The sequence below is a fragment of the Chiloscyllium plagiosum genome, unplaced genomic scaffold (genome assembly GCF_037043375.1).
Source record: "Chiloscyllium plagiosum isolate Xiang-an unplaced genomic scaffold, Cpla_swu_hap1 HiC_scaffold_6, whole genome shotgun sequence".
NCBI lineage: Eukaryota > Metazoa > Chordata > Chondrichthyes > Orectolobiformes > Hemiscylliidae > Chiloscyllium > Chiloscyllium plagiosum.
In genome coordinates, this window is record NW_028270144.1 from 54,669,314 (window position 1) to 54,688,295 (window position 18,982).

The following is an 18,982-nucleotide window of genomic DNA, read 5'->3' on the forward strand; positions in this document are numbered from 1 at the left end:
TCTCTTCTCCCCCCCCCACCTCTCTCTTCTCCCCCCCCCACCTCTCTCTTCTCCCCCCCTCACCTCTCTCTTCTCCCCCCCCTCTCTTCTCTCCCCCCCACCTCTCTCTTCTCCCCCCCTCTCTTCTCTCCCCCCCCCACCTCTCTCTTCTCTCCCCCCCCCACCTCTCTCTTCTCTCCCCCCCCCACCTCTCTCTTCTCTCCCCCCCCCACCTCTCTCTTCTCTCCCCCCCCCACCTCTCTCTTCTCTCCCCCCCCCACCTCTCTCTTCTCTCCCCCCCCCACCTCTCTCTTCTCTCCCCCCCCCACCTCTCTCTTCTCTCTCCCCCCCCCCCTCTCTCTTCTCTCCCCCCCTCTCTTCTCCCCCCCCCCACCACTCTCTTCTCCCCCCCCCCTCTTCTCCCCCCCCCCACCACCCTCTTCTCCCCCCCCCCCTCTCTCCCCCCCCCCCCTCTTCTCCCCCCCCCCTCTTCTCCCCCCCCCCCTCTTCTCCCCCCCCCCTCTCTTCTCCCCCCCCCTCTCTTCTCCCCCCCCCCACCACTCTCTTCTCTCCCCCCCCTCTCTTCTCCCCCCCCACCTCTCTCTTCTCCCCCCCCTCTCTTCTCCCCCCCCCCTCTCTTCTCCCCCCCCCCACCACTCTCTTCTCTCCCCCCCCTCTCTTCTCCCCCCCCCACCTCTCTCTTCTCCCCCCCTCTCTTCTCCCCCCCCCACCTCTCTCTTCTCCCCCCCCCCACCTCTCTCTTCTCCCCCCCCTCTCTCTTCTCCCCCCCCCACCTCTCTCTTCTCCCCCCCTCTCTTCTCTCCCCCCCCCACCTCTCTCTTCTCTCCCCCCCCACCACTCTCTTCTCCCCCCCCCCACCACTCTCTTCTCCCCCCCCACCACTCTCTTCTCCCCCCCCCCACCACTCTCTTCTCTCCCCCCCCTCTCTTCTCCCCCCCCTCTCTTCTCCCCCCCCCACCTCTCTCTTCTCCCCCCCCCACCTCTCTCTTCTCCCCCCCCCCACCTCTCTCTTCTCCCCCCCCTCTCTCTTCTCTCCCCCCCACCTCTCTCTTCTCCCCCCCTCTCTTCTCTCCCCCCCCCACCTCTCTCTTCTCTCCCCCCCCCACCTCTCTCTTCTCCCCCCCCCACCTCTCTCTTCTCCCCCCCCCACCTCTCTCTTCTCCCCCCCCCACCTCTCTCTTCTCCCCCCCCCCACCTCTCTCTTCTCCCCCCCCCCACCTCTCTCTTGTTCCCCCCCCCCACCTCTCTCTTGTTCCCCCCCCCCCACTCTCTTGTCCCCCCCCTCTCTCTTCTCTCCCCCCCCTCTCTCTTCTCTCCCCCCCCCCTCTCTCTTCTCTCCCCCCCCCCTCTCTTCTCCCCCCCCTCTCTTCTCCCCCCCCACCACTCTCTTCTCCCCCCCCCCCCACCTCTCTCTTCTCCCCCCCCCCCCACCTCTCTTCTCCCCCCCCCCCCCACCTCTCTCTTCTCCCCCCCCACCTCTCTCTTCTCCCCCCCCACCTCTCTCTTCTCCCCCCCCCCACCTCTCTCTTCTCCCCCCCCCCACCTCTCTCTTGTCCCCCCCCCCACCTCTCTCTTCTCCCCCCCCCCCACCTCTCTCTTCTCCCCCCCCCCCCACCTCTCTCTTGTCCCCCCCCCCCACTCTCTTGTCCCCCCCCCCCTCTCTCTTCTCTCCCCCCCCACCTCTCTCTTCTCCCCCCCCCCACCTCTCTCTTCTCCCCCCCCCCCCACCTCTCTCTTCTCCCCCCCCCCACCTCTCTCTTCTCTCCCCCCCCCCCTCTCTTCTCTCCCCCCCCCCCCTCTCTCTCTCCCCCCCCACCTCTCTCTTCTCTCCCCCCCCACCTCTCTCTTCTCTCCCCCCCCCCCACTCTCTTCTCTCCCCCCCCCCACTCTCTTCTCTCCCCCCCCCACTCTTCTCCCCCCCCTACTCTTCTCCCCCCCCCTCTCTTCTCCCCCCCCTCTCTCTTCTCTCCCCCCCCCTCTCTCTCTTCTCTCCCCCCCCCTCTCTCTTCTCTCCCCCCCCCTCTCTCTTCTCCCCCCCCCCCTCTCTTCTCCCCCCCCTCTCTTCTCCCCCCCCTCTCTTCTCCCCCCCCCACCACTCTCTTCTCCCCCCCCCCACCTCTCTCTTCTCCCCCCCCCCACCTCTCTCTTCTCCCCCCCCCCACCTCTCTCTTCTCCCCCCCCCACCTCTCTCTTCTCCCCCCCCCCACCTCTCTCTTCTCCCCCCCCCCACCTCTCTCTTCTCCCCCCCCCACCTCTCTCTTCTCCCCCCCCCCACCTCTCTCTTCTCTCCCCCCCCACTCTCTTCTCTCCCCCCCCCACTCTTCTCCCCCCCCTACTCTTCTCCCCCCCCCTCTCTTCTCCCCCCCCTCTCTTCTCCCCCTCCCCCTCTCTCTTCTCTCCCCCCCCTCTCTCTTCTCTCCCCCCCCCTCTCTCTTCTCCCCCCCCCACCTCTCTCTTCTCCCCCCCCACCTCTCTCTTCTCCCCCCCCACCTCTCTCTTCTCCCCCCCCCCCACCTCTCTCTTCTCCCCCCCCCACCTCTCTCTTCTCCCCCCCCTCTCTTCTCTCCCCCCCCCTCTCTTCTCTCCCCCCCCTCTCTCTTCTCCCCCCCCACCTCTCTCTTCTCCCCCCCCACCTCTCTCTTCTCTCCCCCCCCCCTCTCTCTTCTCTCCCCCCCCCTCTCTCTTCTCTCCCCCCCCCTCTCTCTTCTCTCCCCCCCCCCTCTCTCTTCTCTCCCCCCCCTCTCTCTTCTCTCCCCCCCCCTCTCTCTTCTCTCCCCCCCCCTCTCTCTTCTCTCCCCCCCCCCTCTCTCTTCTCTCCCCCCCCCTCTCTCTTCTCTCCCCCCCCCTCTCTCTTCTCTCCCCCCCCACCACTCTCTTCTCCCCCCCCCACCACTCTCTTCTCCCCCCCCCACCACTCTCTTCTCCCCCCCCCCACCACTCTCTTCTCCCCCCCCCCACCTCTCTCTTCTCCCCCCCCCCACCTCTCTCTTCTCCCCCCCCCCACCTCTCTCTTCTCCCCCCACCTCTCTCTTCTCCCTCCCCCCCACCTCTCTCTTCTCCCTCCCCCCACCTCTCTCTTCTCCCTCCCCCCCCACTCCCCCTCTCTTACCTACTTGTCTCCTCCAATGATACAGAACATAGCATATTATCCACATGAGTACCCCCGCATCCTGGTCCAATCAGTGAAACCACATTTTTAAACAATCTATTGTCTGCACCCTGGTCAAAAAGAGTTATTCATGTGCGGCCTCTGTCAAGAGGTTGCATAATGCCATCATTAGAAATGGTTGCTGTTGGTATCCTGTCTCCAAGCAAACATCCTTGGAACCTACCTGGAACCTCAAATGTATCAGGTAAACAGGAATACTTCAGGGTGTACCAGTCATTGCAGTTGCCAGGGCAGTTGGCACAAACTTTCAGCAAGTGGTAACAGTGATCATCGTTCACATGAATATTAATCAAATTGAATCCCTTCCTGTTGAAAGGGCTGTTGGGGCCCTTTCAGTACCACACATGTAAATCAATAACACCATGTACCTGGCGTAATCCAGTTTTATTTCTTCATCTTATTCCCAGGCTGCAGCACTGATGTCAAACGAAAAGATCCAGTGTGACCTTGTCGAGATGACATTGGTCACTAGCTGGATACATTTGTGGATGCTTGACTGAGAGATTCCACATAGGTCACTGTCACTTCCTGGAATAGAGGGGTTTGGAACTGCAGTGACCTTGACAGCCAGTGGGAGAAGGACAGCTTCACACTCTAGCAGCTGGCATAGATATACCTCAGTGATCTGGGACAGATGGGTCTGCATTGATACTCACTTATGCTCAGAAAATAGATTCATGGGCAAAAACCTCTGGTTCTTCCACAGCCCAGAAACATCCCAAGGAATCCTACAACTGTGACTTCTACCTGTTCTTTGACCTTTGCAGTGGCCTGCTGCTATTACTGGATTTGCTGTTGACCCTCGTCCTCCTTTCATGGGAATGCAGCCACAACCAACATTTCACCAGCAACTGGATACCTCAGTCTTTCTGGCAATGCTGTATGTTGGGAACATAAGGAACAAAACTAGTTCAGTGCAGCTGAATTAGAATCACGTCTTTCTCATTCAGTTAGCTTCAGCCTCAGTATTTGCACCACCTTGAAGATGATGCTGTGCCAACCAAGTGACCAACATGTAAAACTATCTGTACAGGATGTGTGTTCTTGAAATGCAAACAGAAAGTATTTATGTCTTACTCCTCCACACAGAAAAGGAGAGAAAGAAAGTCCTTAGTTGCTTGCTGCTGTCTCCCAGCTTTCCTCTAAACTGCTCTCTCCATCCACTATGTTCATTTCTTGTCTCCCTTTGTGCCCATCTGCATGTGAGTAGATATCGTTAAAAGGGGTAAAGTTTCAGTTATGCAGTTAGTGTATTCAATTTAAACTAGCAATTCAACTGGACTACTTTTTTTTCCAATGGGTTAAATACAGATAGGTTACAGTATTGAGATTTTATTGGGAATAGGAAAACCTCATAACCTGAATTATGCAACTAAGCACAATTGGGGCAATTTGGTGGCCTAATTAAATTTTCACCCACTTAATGACACCAAAGAATAGTCAAACTCTTTCCACTGCACTACCCCAGTGAGTCACAATCACCAAATCTTAGTTCTGCACTTGAAACATTGGGGTCTCTCAGAACATAAGTAACATTGATGTAATTTTTTTTTCCTAATTCAGCAATTGCAACCACAAAGTGTCTGTGCTGAGATAGTTAAGCCAGATAAGACACAAGATATTTCTATTCTAACAGCTCTTCATTGAATAAACTCATTAATCCATCACAGATCTGTGACATTTATTTATAAACTGGTTTCAGAGCCCATATGGGTAATTTACCAATTTAATCACAATTACCAGGATGTGCTAAACAGTGACAGACCACTGTAGAACCTGGCACCTGAAAGATTTGTGGGGAGAAATGTCAAAAAACAGCATTTGACATGAAATGCAAAGTAGTTAAACAAGATTTATTTCAAACTGTCCAAATTTAGAAAACAAGTATAAAATTTCAGTTTGACCAATATCTGATTATAGAATTCAGATTGTTCCTGTGTATAATTACAAATTCTAAGGAACACATTCCAAGCATGTATACAGTTCCTCAAAGAGGAAATGGGAGGAAGTACAAGAGTTTCAAAGGTTTTAAAATACAACTGGCAGTTTTGACTTAAATCCTATTCCATTAGAAATTACAATTTAATGAGCTTACACTTATGGTTACATGAAAATGAAGTACAGTACAATTTCACCTTGCAGTTTCACCACTTGTACAGGAGACTTCTTTGCAAATTAAAATAAAAAGCATAAGTCTATGTCTGTTGTTGAAAGCATACATCCCAGACTTTTTTTACAACTTAGAATTTTCAAGTAATAAATGGAGGTAAAAACAATATAAACAATATTAGAATCTTAAAATTCAAAACATGATTCAAATTCACTATCCAACTTTAAATACTGTGAAGTCTGAATTCTATGCACCCCAATTTACAAATTACATTGTATACATATCTGATCAAGGCTTATTTTAACAAAGGATTAACCAAAAAAATGCAACTAGAATTAGTCTGTGAAAAAACATGGAATTACATGATTAAAATGTAGTTTCAAAACATGGAATCACTGAAAAGAAAATTGCAGAATTATAAATAAGTAAACTACTGCATTAGCAAAGCATTATATACAAATGGTAATGTAGTATTATAGCTATAGAACATATGCCAATTCCAGAATGACAAGGCACTGTTACTGGTAGAGGTCGATGACAATTTACATAGTCATATATTCTGCCAATTCAGTTCTACCAAATTTTGTAATATGTTCCTGTTTATACACAAAATACAAAGTGTTCTCATCAACTGGTTATAAAATTATGTTCTTAAATCAAGTATACATGAGCTCTAGGGGAGGTAATTCATAGACCCTAGGATTAACCATGCTTGTACATGGAATAACATGTTATCAAACATTGCTAAGAAATCAAGAGAATTGAAATAAAAGTTATAATTATTTTTCTATAATGCCCATTATGAAGAGTTATCTGCTAGAAGTTTTAAAGCCTGTTCTTAAAATTGCATGGTGACATTATCAAGTACTAACTGCATCAGCCTGAGATAGAATAAATAAACTTGAATTGTACAGTCACCAAAAAAAATTACACTGTTGACATTTTTTTTTTTAAATAGGATTGAAATGCATAGCTTTAAATGACCTACTCAACTTCATGCTGGTTGAGAATACTGGTCAACAAAAGACGGATGAGAATAGAATCTTCAGAATGCAAGGTAGGAATTCTTAAATTACAAATTGATTGAATTGTAAACAAAGGCTGTACATATAAAGAACTTTTCTACAACCAGAAGTAAAAGATTATTTATACAAGCCTGTTAACCATCAAGTTGTTATATGCACAAGTATTACACATGTGACTGAATGCCATTGAAGTTCATTTTGCTTTCTTTCTCCTCTAACATTGTTACCATCCATCTCACAAAAAATAATTTTGAGACAATGCTGAGTTTTTACTCAGGGGTCATTTAACAAAAATGTATGAAATATTAAAACGTAGAAAATTTGAATAGGTTTTCCAAATGAAATCAAATCATACCACAAGTCCAATAGTTAAATATGTTGACCATTTCCTGTTTTTAAATAGCACCTTTACATGAAAATCTAATCTTATTAAAGGCTAAGTATTTAATAATCATACAAAATTTATTTTTATACACAATTGGCATTTTTGCTTTATACAAATAGCTGAGTTAGAAATAATTTGAGTGAACAGCTTGCCATATAAGTTATATGAAATAAATCTGTGAACATGTTAACATGCTACAGCCTTATTAGTATAGGATCATGTCAACAATGATAGAGATCGCTCAGAAAAAAGTTACGCAATTTGAATTTCTTTTTACAGCAATTATTTATCTCTAGCACTGTAAACTTAACATTTATTTTAAAAAGGTGTAGAGTGAGTTCATGCTAACTTCTCTAAGGCACAAATCCAACTCTAACCACACACTGGATGAAATCCATGCATGTTAAAAATAGAAAAGAATGTATGATTTCACAATAGAACATTTAGTCAGGATTAACTCAATTTGCATTTTGATGTACACGAAGAGAAATGAATGACAGCATACTTTTCTGGATGGAGATTGAAACAATTATGACATCAATAAGTGGACTTGCTCTTCAATGAAAAGTATGTGAAACAAATTGTGTCCTCCCTCTAGGAAGATCTCAATTATTTCAGATCTATTATGCATATTCTACACTACCCTTCAATCAAACAAACAATTTTTGCACATACGCTGGAACACATTCATCAATTAAGATGGAAGAAAGATGAAATGTTGCTGAAAAAAAAAGTTTTCCCACTCAAACATTTCTAATGTCAGTTAAATGTATCAGAAACAACAACTGTTTTGAATTCTACAAGCATTGGAAAAATTGACTGCAAAGGCAAATTAGAGTCTTCAGTATACATTTTTATACATTCTAATGGTTTTGATTTGCATAAAGCATATTCTATAGACAAACTGTAGAAAGATATTTACACTGCTCAAAATAGGAAATTAATTTATATTTTGCTTTTGAACCCCATTATAAAACAAATCCTTTCCCAGGTTCCCACTAGCATTTCTTACAGAATTAGAGGAACACTTAATTAGCAGGAATAAATTTGTCAGACCTCAGATTTTCTGTACAAATGTTTTACTGTAAAACTAACATTTGCCTTGTCAAAAAAAGTGACGCTTTAGATTTTTATTGCAAGGAAATAGGGCAATTTGCAGAAGGTTACAATAGACAAAAGTTTTATTAATCTTCATTTACCTTCCCTTTTTTAAAACATTCAAATTCAAGGTGATAATAAAAGGGATTTGATATTTTATAACCTATCATTAATCCTCTCTGAAGTGTACAGTTTCTTATTGCTAGTTTAAAAAAAAAAATCTAACCACTTGGAAAACAATCAGGGTGCATTTTCTAAATGAAACGACTTCACAGTAACTTCTACTACCATGGCAGTATTTGCTTTTATTTTCATGATATTTTCATGTCAAGGAACCCTTCAAGGAGACAGCAGAACATTTCCAGTCTTCTCTATCTTTTTACCCTTGGATAATGCTGCAACTTGTTTCATTAATTCTCGATTTTTGGCCTATGAAAAAATTGCAACAATACAATTACCAGTTTAAACAGTGTCTACTAAATTTGAACATGTGTACCACAATAGCAAAAAATAGGTTAGAGAGGGACTCAAAAGCCATCTCATAACTCATCTCTGCAATAATACATAATGGAACAGTTATTTAAAAGTGAAAAGATTCCCATCTATATTTGTGTATTGGACCTCAAAACAATTGGCTTGAAGGTTGTACGGTTGATACGAATCTAAAGAATAATGACCAAAGGGGTAGACCCCAAGTCGCAAATGGCTTCCATTCTTGAGTCCATTTCCAAGTTGATTTGTAGGACAATATAAAAGTAGCTATTTGTAAGTATGAGAAATGTTTGCAATGTGGATATTTAAAATTACACTCCTGTATGACATCACATTCTTAAGTGTTCAGAAGTTGGATGCTCATAAACCGAGCACCTCCCTGTACTTTAATTATGAAATGGGCAACATTGTTATCCTCACAGAGACTGTCCAGATCAGGTTTCTCAGTTGCCTACAGATACAGATTTGAGAGAGGATTTGGGTTAACATATAGGAAAACTAAAACAACAGCTGAAGTGATCAGGTAGCTAACAAACATGGCATTTAAAAAAAAGTTTTTGAAAGGCATAGAATTTCTCTGCTCTGTTAATAATGGGATGTTTTAAATGTTTTTCCACGTAGCTACAGCTCTCACCATTTGCCTACAAATCTTGAGCTTGCCACAAGGCTTAAGCTATCTTGTACATAAAAGAAAACTTGAGAATACTAACTAATAAGATGGTCAGCACGATGGAAATAAGTAGGAGGAAGCTTATCGGAGTATAATTATTCTTCAAATAGCTTATTTCAGCAAAATGAATTTCTTTGCAAATACTTGTAACTCCACTTTTGTATTTCTGCAATAAATTGCTCAAAATGCTTTCTGAAAATTATTGTGCTCAACTTTTCAAACAAATTCAAAGTAACGAAAACCATTGTTTAACTTGAAGCCGATCAAATGCTAACAATAATTAAGAAGAACTTTCAGCGATGTCCAAGAAAGTTTTCTAAATCAATAGAGACCACTACTTGTGATGGTGCAACACTGGACCTCCTCTTAGGGAAACAAGGTCAGGAAAGTGACTGAAGTGCCGGTCAGAGCGCTCTTTGGGTTCAGTGACCATAACTCTCAATTTTAACACAGTTATGGAAAAAGATAAGAGGTCCACAGGTTAAGGTGCTAAATTGAAGCAGGGCTAACTTGGCAGGGGGGGGGGGGGGGGGGGGGGCACTTGGCAGAATCTAGCAGAGGTCAACTGGGTGAGTCTGTTTAAAGGAAAAGAAACAATTGGCAAATTGGAAGCTTTTAAAAGTGTGACTTCATGAATCCAGGGACAATATGTCCCTGTTAGGGTGAAGGGAAAAGCTGGCAGGTTTTGGAGCTCTGGTCAAGAAAAAGGCCGACATTGAGTTTAAGCTATCGGGAGAAAAGGGCTTATGCCCGAAACGTCGATTCTTCTGCTCCTCGGATGCTGCCTGGCCTGTGTTTTTCCAGCATCACACTTTTCAACTTTAAGCTATCGGGCCCAAGTGAATCCTTAGATGACTATAAAAAATGTAGAGGCACACTTAAGGAAATCATGAGGAAAAAAGGGATACGAGATGGATCTGGCAGATAAGGTTAAAAATAATCCCGAGGTCCTCTTAGCTATATTAATTGCAAAAAAGGTGGCTAGGGAGAGAATAGCTTAAAAATGTGTTGCTGGAAAAGCGCAGGTCAGGCAGCATCAAAGGAGAAGGAGAATTGATGTTTCGGGCATAAGCAACACATTTTTAAGCTCTGATCCCCAGCATCTGCAGTCCTCACTTTCTCCTAGGGAGAGAATAGGTCTCCTTAAAGAACAGCATGATAATCTGTCAGAGATACAGCACAGAAACAGATCTTTTCGGTCCAACTCATCCATACCGATTAGATATCCTAACCTAATCTCGTCCCATTTGCCAGCACTTGGCCCATATCCCTCTTAAACATTCCTATTCATATACCCATCCAGATTCCTATTAAATGCTGCAATTATACCAGCCTCCACTGGCAGCTCATTCCGTACCCTCTGCATGAAAAGGTTGCCCCTTTGGTCCCATTTACATTTTTCCCCTCTCACCTTGAACCTATATCCTCCAGCTCTGGACTCCCTCACCCTAGGGAAAAGACTTTGTCTATTTATCCTATCCATGCCCCTCATGCCTATAGAAGGTCAACTCTCAGCCTCCAAAATTCCAGGGAAAACTGCCCCAGCCTATTCAGCCTCTCTCTACAGCTCAAATCTTCCAAACCTGGCAACATCCTTGTAAATCTTTTATGAATCCTATCAAGTTTCACAACATCCTTCCGAGAGGAAGGAGACCAGAATTGCACATAATATTCCAAAAGTAGCCTAACCAATGTCCTGTACAATATGACCTCTCAACTCCTACACTCAATGCTCTGACCAGTAAAGCAAAGCATAGCAAATGCCTTCCTCATTATCTTATCTACCTGCAACTCAAAGTTCAAGATCTATGAATCTGCACTCCAAGGTCTCTTTGTCAGCAACACTCGTGTTGAGATATCCAGCAGCACCACCTCTACAATTGGACATTTTTCAGGATGTCACCATATATTTCCCCCCACATTCTGTATTTTCCACGTTCTTCTCCACAGTAAACACTGATGCAAAATACTCGTTTTAGTACCTTCCCCATCTCCTGTGGCTCCACACGTAGAGCCTCTCAAAGATCAGCAAGGCAGTCTATCAGTTATTCTTTTGTGTGGTGCCACAGGTGAGATTTTTAATGTATACTTCTCCTCTGTGTAGGGAGGAGAGAATCATGGATGCTAAGGAAATAAGAGCAACAAGTGGGGGTGTTTTGCTCTGCATACGTATTACAGAGAGGTGGTGTTTGCAGCATTAAAATGCATTAAAGTGGACAAATCCCCTGGGCCTGATCAAGTCCATCCTCGGACGATGAGAGGGTAGGGAAGAAATTGCAAAGGCCGTTGCAGAGATTTTTGCTTCATCGTTAGCTACTGGTGAAATTCCACAAGACTGGAAGGTGATTAATGCTGTTCCACTGTTTAAAAAAGACACCAAAGACAAGCCAGGGAACAACAGGCCAGTGAGCCTGACATCAGTGATAGGTAAGTTGTTGGACAGGATACCAACAGTCAGGATCAACCAACATTTTGAGAGTCAAGATCTGATGGGGCTAGTCAACATTGATTTGTGCGAGGGAAGTCACGTGTGACAAATTTGTTAGCGTTTTTCAAATAGGTAACCAATAGGATAGATGAGGGTAGGGAAGCAAATGTTGTCTACATGGAGTTTAGTAAGTCCTTTGACAAGGTTCCGCATGGCGGGCTCATCATGAAGGTTAGGTCACATGAGAGCCAGGGACAGCTTGCTAATTGGAATCAAAATTGGCTCAAATGGTAGGAAGCAGAGGGTAATTGTTGAAGGTTGTTTCTCAGGCTGGTGTCCCACAGTGGTCGGTGCTCAGACCTTTGTTATCTAAATAAATGATCTGGATATGAATGTACAAGATACAATGAGTAAGACTGCGGATGATACAAATTTAGGAGATATCATTGATAGCAAGGAAGGTTAACAAAAATTAGAGGGATCTTGGTCGGATGGGGCTGTAGGCTGAAGACTGACAAATGAAAATCAATACCGATAAGTGTGAGGTGTTAGACTTTGGAAAAGTTAAATCAAGGTAGGACTTATACAGTAAATAGTAAGGTCCTGAAGAGAGTTTTGGAACAGAGGGACTTATGAGTACAAGTTCATAGTTCTTTGAAAGTAGTGTCACAAGTATACAGGGTGGTAAAGAGGCATTTAGCATGCTGGCCTTCAGTTGAGGCAGTGAGTATAGGAATTGGGACATTATGTTACATACAGTTGTATAGGTCGTTGCTGAGGCACCAACTGGAGAGTTGTGTACAGTTTTCATAGAACCATAAAATTCCTACAGTGTTGAAATAGGCCTTTTGGCTCAATGGGCCCACACCAACCCTACAAACAGTATCCCACCGAAAACCATTCCCAGTTACTCTACATTTTTGGAGAGACCATTTTGGATTTGGTGCTCTGCAACGAGCCAGGACAGGTGTCAGATCTCACGGTGGGAGAGCACTTTGGTGAAAGTGATCACAACTGCCTCACATTTAGCATAGCCTTGGAGAGTGAAAGGAGCTGTTACCAAGGGAAGATATTTAATTGGGGAAAAGGAAATTATGACGCTATCAGACAGGAGTTGGGAAGTACAGACTGGGAGCAATTGTTCCACAGAAAGGGCACAGCAGACATGTGGAGACTATTTAAGGCACAGTTGTTGCGAGGGATGCACAAATTTGTTCCTCTGAGACAGGTAAGAAGGGGTAAGATGAAGGAACCTTGGATGACAAGAACAGGAGGAACTTCTTGTCAAAAGGAAGGCAGCAGCATACTTCCTGCCTTTATGAATGAGCCACCATGGGGAACCCTATCAAATGCCTTGCTCAAGTCCATATACACCCTATCCACTGCTCGACCTGTGGATCGCAAGGTGGAGGAAGCAAGGATCGAACACAGCTTTAGAGGATTACAGGCTAGCTAGAAAGGAGCTCAGAATTGGACTGATGAGAGCAGGAGGGGGCACGAAAAAGACTTGGCAATAAGGATTAGGGAGAACCCAAAGGCATTTTACTCATACGTGAGGAATAAGAGAATGATCAGGGAGAAGGTAGGGCTGATCAGGGATAGCGTAGGGAACTTATGCGTGGAGTCTGAGCAGATAGGGGAAGCTCTAAATGAGTTTTTTGCTTCAGTTTTCAACAAGGAAAGGGAACTTGTTGTAAATGAAAACTTAGAGGAACTGGGATACAATCTTGACCAGATCAAGACTGATGAAGTTGATGTGCTAGAAATTTTGGAAGATATTAAGATTGATAAGTCTCCGGGGCCAGACCAGATTTATCCTAGGCTGCTCTGGGAAGCGAGAAAGGAGGTTGCTAAGCCGCTGGCGAGAATATTTGCCTCCTCACTCTCCACAGGATTGGAAGGAGGCGAATGTTGTTCCTCTTTTCAAGAGGGGTAATAGGGAAATCCCTGGCAATTACAGACCAGTCAGTCTTACGTCTGTGGTCAGCAAAGTTTTGGAAAGAATTCTGAGGGACAGGATTTATGACTATTTGGCAAAGCAATGTGATTAAAAGCAGTCAGCATGGCTTTGAGAGGAGCACGTCATGCCTCACAAATCTTATTGAGTTCTTTGAAGAGGTGTCAAGACAGGTCGAGCAGTGGATAGGGTGTATATGGACTTCAGCAAGGCATTTGATAGAGTTCCCTATGGTAGGCTCATTCATAAAGGCAGGAAGTATGGGATACAGGGAGATTTGGTTATCTAGATTCAGAATTGGCTGGCTGACAGAAGGCAGAGAGTGGTTGTAGATGGGAAATATTCTGCCAGGAGGTCAGTGTTGAGTGGGGTCCCGCAGGGCTCTGTTCTTGGGCATCTGCTCTTTGTAGTTTTTATAAATGACTTGTATGAGAAGGTTGAGGGGTGGGTTAGTAAATTTGCAGATGACACAAAGGTTGGAGGTGTTGTCGATACTATAGAGGACTACCGCAGGCTGCAGCACGACAGATAGGATGCAGAGCTGGGCTGAGAAATGACAAATGGAGTTCAATCTGGATAAATGCGAAGTGATGCATTTTGGAAGGTCAAATTCGAATACTGAATATAGGATTAAAGACAGGATTCTTGGCAGTGTGGAGGAACAGAGGGATCTGGGTGTGCAAGTACATAGATCCCTCAAAGTTAACAACCCTATCCACTTGGGTGGCAAGAAAGCATATGGTGTTCTGGCTTTCATTAACAGGTGGATAGAGTTTAAAAGCCACGAGGTTTTGCTACAGCTCTACAAGTCCCTGGTGAGACCACACTTGGAATATTGTGTCCAGTTCTGGTCGCCCTACTATAGGAAAGATATGGAGGCTTTGGAGAAGGTGCAAAGAAGGTTTACCATGATGCTGCCTGGACTGGAGGGCTTGCCTTATGAAGAAAGGGTGAATAAGCTCGGACTTCTCTCTGGAGAGAAGGAGGAAGAGAGGAGACCTGATCGAGGTGTACAAAATAATGAGAGGAATAGATAGAATCAATAGCCAGAGACATTTCCCCACGGCAGGAATGACTAGTATGAGAATTATAGTTTAAAGATATTAGGAGGAAGATATAAAGGAGACGTCAGAGGTAGGTTCTTTACGCAGTAAGTTGTGAATGCATGGAACACATCGCCAGCTGTGGTGGTGGAAGCAGAGTCATTGGGGACATTTAAGCGACTGCTGGACATGCACAGCAGTGAGTTGAGGGGCGCGTAGGTTAAGTTACTATATTTGACATTAGGATTAAATCTCAGCACAACATCGTGGGCTAAAGGGCCTGTTCTGTGCTGTGCTGTACTTTTCTATGTTCTATTTACCCCCAACGAATGCACCTAACCTACACATCTCTGAACACTATGGGCAATTTCGCAAAGCCAATTCACCTAACTTGCATATCTTTGGACTGTTGGAGGAAACTGGAGCACCCAGAGAGAACTCCACAGACAGTTTCCAGAGGCTGGAATCTAACTTGGGTCTCTGATGCTGTGATACAGCAGTGTTAACCACTGATCCATCGTGCCACCCCAGTTTTGGTTACAGGAAAGAAATAGCTAAACTGGAAGGAGTGCAAAGACTATTTATGAGGATGCTGCCAGGATGGACTTTATTCCTTGGAATGTAGGAGAATGAAGGGTGACCTAATTGAGGTGTATAAAATTAGGAGGGGGATAGATAGCATGAACGCGTATAGTCTTTTTCTCAGTGATGGGAAATTGAAAACGAGAGAGAGTGCACAGGTTTAAGGTGGGAGGGGAAAAATTTAAGGAGGACCTGAGGAGTAACTTTCACGCAGAGTGTGGTGCTTACGTGCAATAGGCTGCCAGAGAAAGTGGTTGAGACAGGTACAATAGCAATATTTAAAAAAACATTTGGATAGGTTCATGGATGGGAATGATTTAGAGGGAATGGATCAAATGGAGGCAATTGGAACTAGCTAAGTGGGCACCATTGTCACATTGACCAGTTTGGACTGAAGGGCCCGTATCCATGTTGTGTTACTCTATGACTCCAAAGCGTACACTCTAAACATGTGGATTTTTCAGTTTTCCCCAATGTGCAGCCAGTACATCAGAAGTTGAAAGATATGTGCTCTCATTTGGTAATCAGTGTTTTAAAGTCTTTGAAAAAGTAATGGAACAAATTGGAAAATAAATTTGAAAGTTCAATTTAACTAAATGATTTATTCAAAATCGGTTTTCAAAAAGCTCATAAGTTCATTGTAGATACTTATGATAGCAATGAGTAGAGCATGCCAGTAAATGATTGTGGTTTTTGAGGCAATTTTATCAATAGACATCACTTCAGGAGTTTCTCAGGGTAGCATTTTGGCTGCATATCATCTAGTACTTATCAATAAGCTTTCCTCTATAAGGTTAGCAGAACAAAAACAGGAGACCCAGACAAGATCTTGGTGAGGTCTAAACAAGTGTCAAACTAGAGTTCAAGGCAAGAAGCATCTTGAACAAATTAACATCACCTTTATCAAACACCCCTCATAATCAACATCCTGAGGCTCACCTTTATCAAAAATTCATTTCCACCATATAAATGTCATGACTATCAGAGCCAAAAACAAAGATCGGACTGAGCTATTTGCAATTTATGAGAAGCACCAAATGAATTATATATTGAGGCTTCTTCCTGATTTACATCTCCAACCAAAACATATTTGTATTGTACGTTAAATGTAAAAAAAAAAAGCCCAAAGAGCTGCACAGAAGCATTATAATAATCAATCAGTTGACCATAAGCTCAGTTAAGCAAGTAGAAAAAGTAATATTCTGGAGAGGGTGTCAGGAGTTCAAAGCCCAAGCAATCAAAGGCAGAATGAACAAATTGTCAAGGGTACAAAATTAGAACTGCAAGTCAGGCTAGCAGAGATTAAAAATTCAGGGAGTGGCGAAGCCACAGGATTTTGGAAGTAAGCGTGTGAATTTTAAAGACAATACCTTCTTGAACAGAAGCAAAGGCCAGCAAGCACATGATTGATGGGACTTGCTACAAGTCAAGATATGGACAAAAGGATATAAAGTGGGATACCAATCAAGAATGCATTGAACAGTAAAGTTGAGAGGCCACAAAGGCATAGACAAAGACATTTCAGCAACATATGAGTAAGGACAAGGTTGACATTAGATATTGTTACAAGTGGAAATGTGGTATCAGCAATAGCTCAATTATGTGGTCAGAAGCTAAACTTGGAGATGTGATGAGGTTTCGAACAGACTAATTTTGTTTTCAGAGAGGATGGAATTGGCAGTCCGTCTCCAGAATTTGTTGCACACCTCGCAAAGCTATTCCAGTACAGTTTTTCTGAAAATGTGGAAAACTGCCCATTTAAATTCCTTACACAAAATGGAGGGTAAATCCAACCAGGCAATTACCACCCCATCAGCCTACTCGTGATCAATAAAGTGACAGAAGGTGTCATCAACAATGCAAGTGAACAACATATATAGATTTATACAGCACAGAAATTGATCCTTTGGTCCAACTCATCCATGCCAACCAGGTAGCCCAAACATAACCAGTCCAATTTGCATGCATTCAGCTGATATCACTTTAAACTCTTCTTATTCATGTATCTGAGCAAATATTTTTTAAAATGGTGGAAGTGTACCTGCATCTTCCACTTCCTCTGGCAGCTCTTGCATGCACAGACCCACACGGTTTGTGAAAATTGGGTCCTTTGTCAAACTTTCCCCGCTCACCTTAAACTTGTGCCCTCTAGTTTAGGACTCCTCTACCCTAGGGAAAAGACCTTGCCTTTCATTTTATCTATACCCGGCATGATTTTACAAACCTGTATAAAGTCACCCCTCAGCTGTCTGACCCAGTTACATAGGAATTGGTTTGAGCTGCCTACTTGATTAACTAAGCACAACTGCACTTTCAGTTGAAGCCTAATTAAAACTCTATTTGAAATAACTCTACAAAGTGACCCTTTATTTATATGTGCATAACAAATGACATTGATCAGCTAAGCTCAGAACCGGCTCCAAGAATGAGCAGAATCCCTGACACTCCTGTTTGTATTGGTCAGGCAGAACTCCCTGATTGGGACTGTTAACCGGTCCAATCAGGAAACTCATACTCTATTAAATCTACCTACCTGACCTTCTAATCACTACATTATATATATGTCTACAAACTTCAGAATTTAAACTAAAAGTGCTTCTGATCTCTTCCAGAACCTTGGCATTTACTACTAAAGGCAATACCTGTTGACTTTTGTCACCATGCTTCAGGAGAGAAACTGAGCGAGAGCAGTATATAAAAGTTACCGTGTGGGGCCTACAATTCAGGATAGGAGCAGATTGGAGAGCGGTCTGGGAAGAGTTTATAAATCTGAGTGGGAAACTGAAAGGTGACATGACAGGAGGGCTGTGATTGGATTAGCTAATAAGGGATCTGCTAACTTTGAATGTTTATTTATTGGATACAACTTACCTATTTGTTTTAAATTGCATAAGTAGAGATGCAAAACCAGTTAAAATGTAAAAGAAAAACAAATTCAAAACTAACTAAATAAAATAAGAATGGAGAGTCAGGTAATGTGTTGTTTCTGTATGATGTGGAAGTTAGTGGATTCCATTGTGGTTGCCAGTAACCGTGTCTGCAGTAAATGTTGGTTGCTGGAAGAACTCAAGTCGAGGAGCTGGTGTGAGAGCTTCAAACACTAATACATCGGCGCGGGGGGGGGGGGGTCTTCCCTTGATGCTGCGATTCAAGCGAGTCACACTCCTTAAACTAACTAACTCAAGTATGTGGTGTGGTGTGGCATGGCGTGGAATATAGAACATAGAACATAGAACAATACAGCGCAGTACAGGCCCTTTGGCCCTCGATGTTGCGCCGATCCAAGCCCACCTAACCTATACTAACCCACTATCCTCCATATACCTATCCAATGCCCGCTTAAATGCCCATAAAGAGGGAGAGTCCACCACTGCTACTGGCAGGGCATTCCATGAACTTACGACTCGCTGAGTGAAGAACCTACCCCTAACTTCAGTCCTATATCTACCCCCCCTTAATTTAAAGCTATGCCCCCTTGTAATACCCGACTCCATACGCGGGAAAAGGTTCACACTGTCAACCCTATCTAACCCCCTAATCATCTTGTACACCTCAATCAAGTCACCCCTAAACCTTCTTTTCTCTAATGAAAACAGCCCTAAGTGTCTCAGTCTTTCCTCATACGATCTTCCTTCCATACCAGGCAACATCCTGGTAAACCTCCTCTGCACCCGTTCCAGTGCCTCCACGTCCTTCCTATAGTATGGCGACCAAAACTGCACACAATATTCCAGATGCGGCCGCACCAGAGTCTTATACAACTGCATCATGACCTCAGGACTCCGGAACTCAATTCCTCTACCAATAAAAGCCAGTACGCCATATGCCTTCCTCACCGCACTATTTACCTGGGTGGCAACTTTCAGAGATCTGTGTACATGGACACCAAGATCCCTCTGCTCATCCACACTACCAAGTATCCGACCATTAGCCCAGTACCCCATCTTTTTATTACTCTTACCAAAGTGAATCACCTCACACTTAGCTACATTGAACTCCATTTGCCACCTTTCTGCCCAGTTC

At 44.4% G+C, this 18,982-nt stretch overlaps 1 protein-coding gene across 4 annotated transcripts in view; it reads right to left on the reverse strand.

Annotated features, from left to right (window-relative positions):
• Positions 1 to 5,008: 5,008 nt before the first annotated feature.
• fam76b (family with sequence similarity 76 member B) overlaps positions 5,009 to 18,982 on the reverse strand; it is an 89,883-nt gene continuing 75,909 nt past the window's right edge. For all 4 annotated transcript variants that reach the window (XM_043691478.2, XM_043691477.2, XM_087988010.1 and 1 more), the window contains exon 10: positions 5,009 to 8,216. In XM_043691478.2, the coding sequence (XP_043547413.1) occupies positions 8,127 to 8,216 (90 nt within the window). In that variant the 3' untranslated portion in view covers positions 5,009 to 8,126. The remainder of the gene's footprint in view (positions 8,217 to 18,982) is intronic.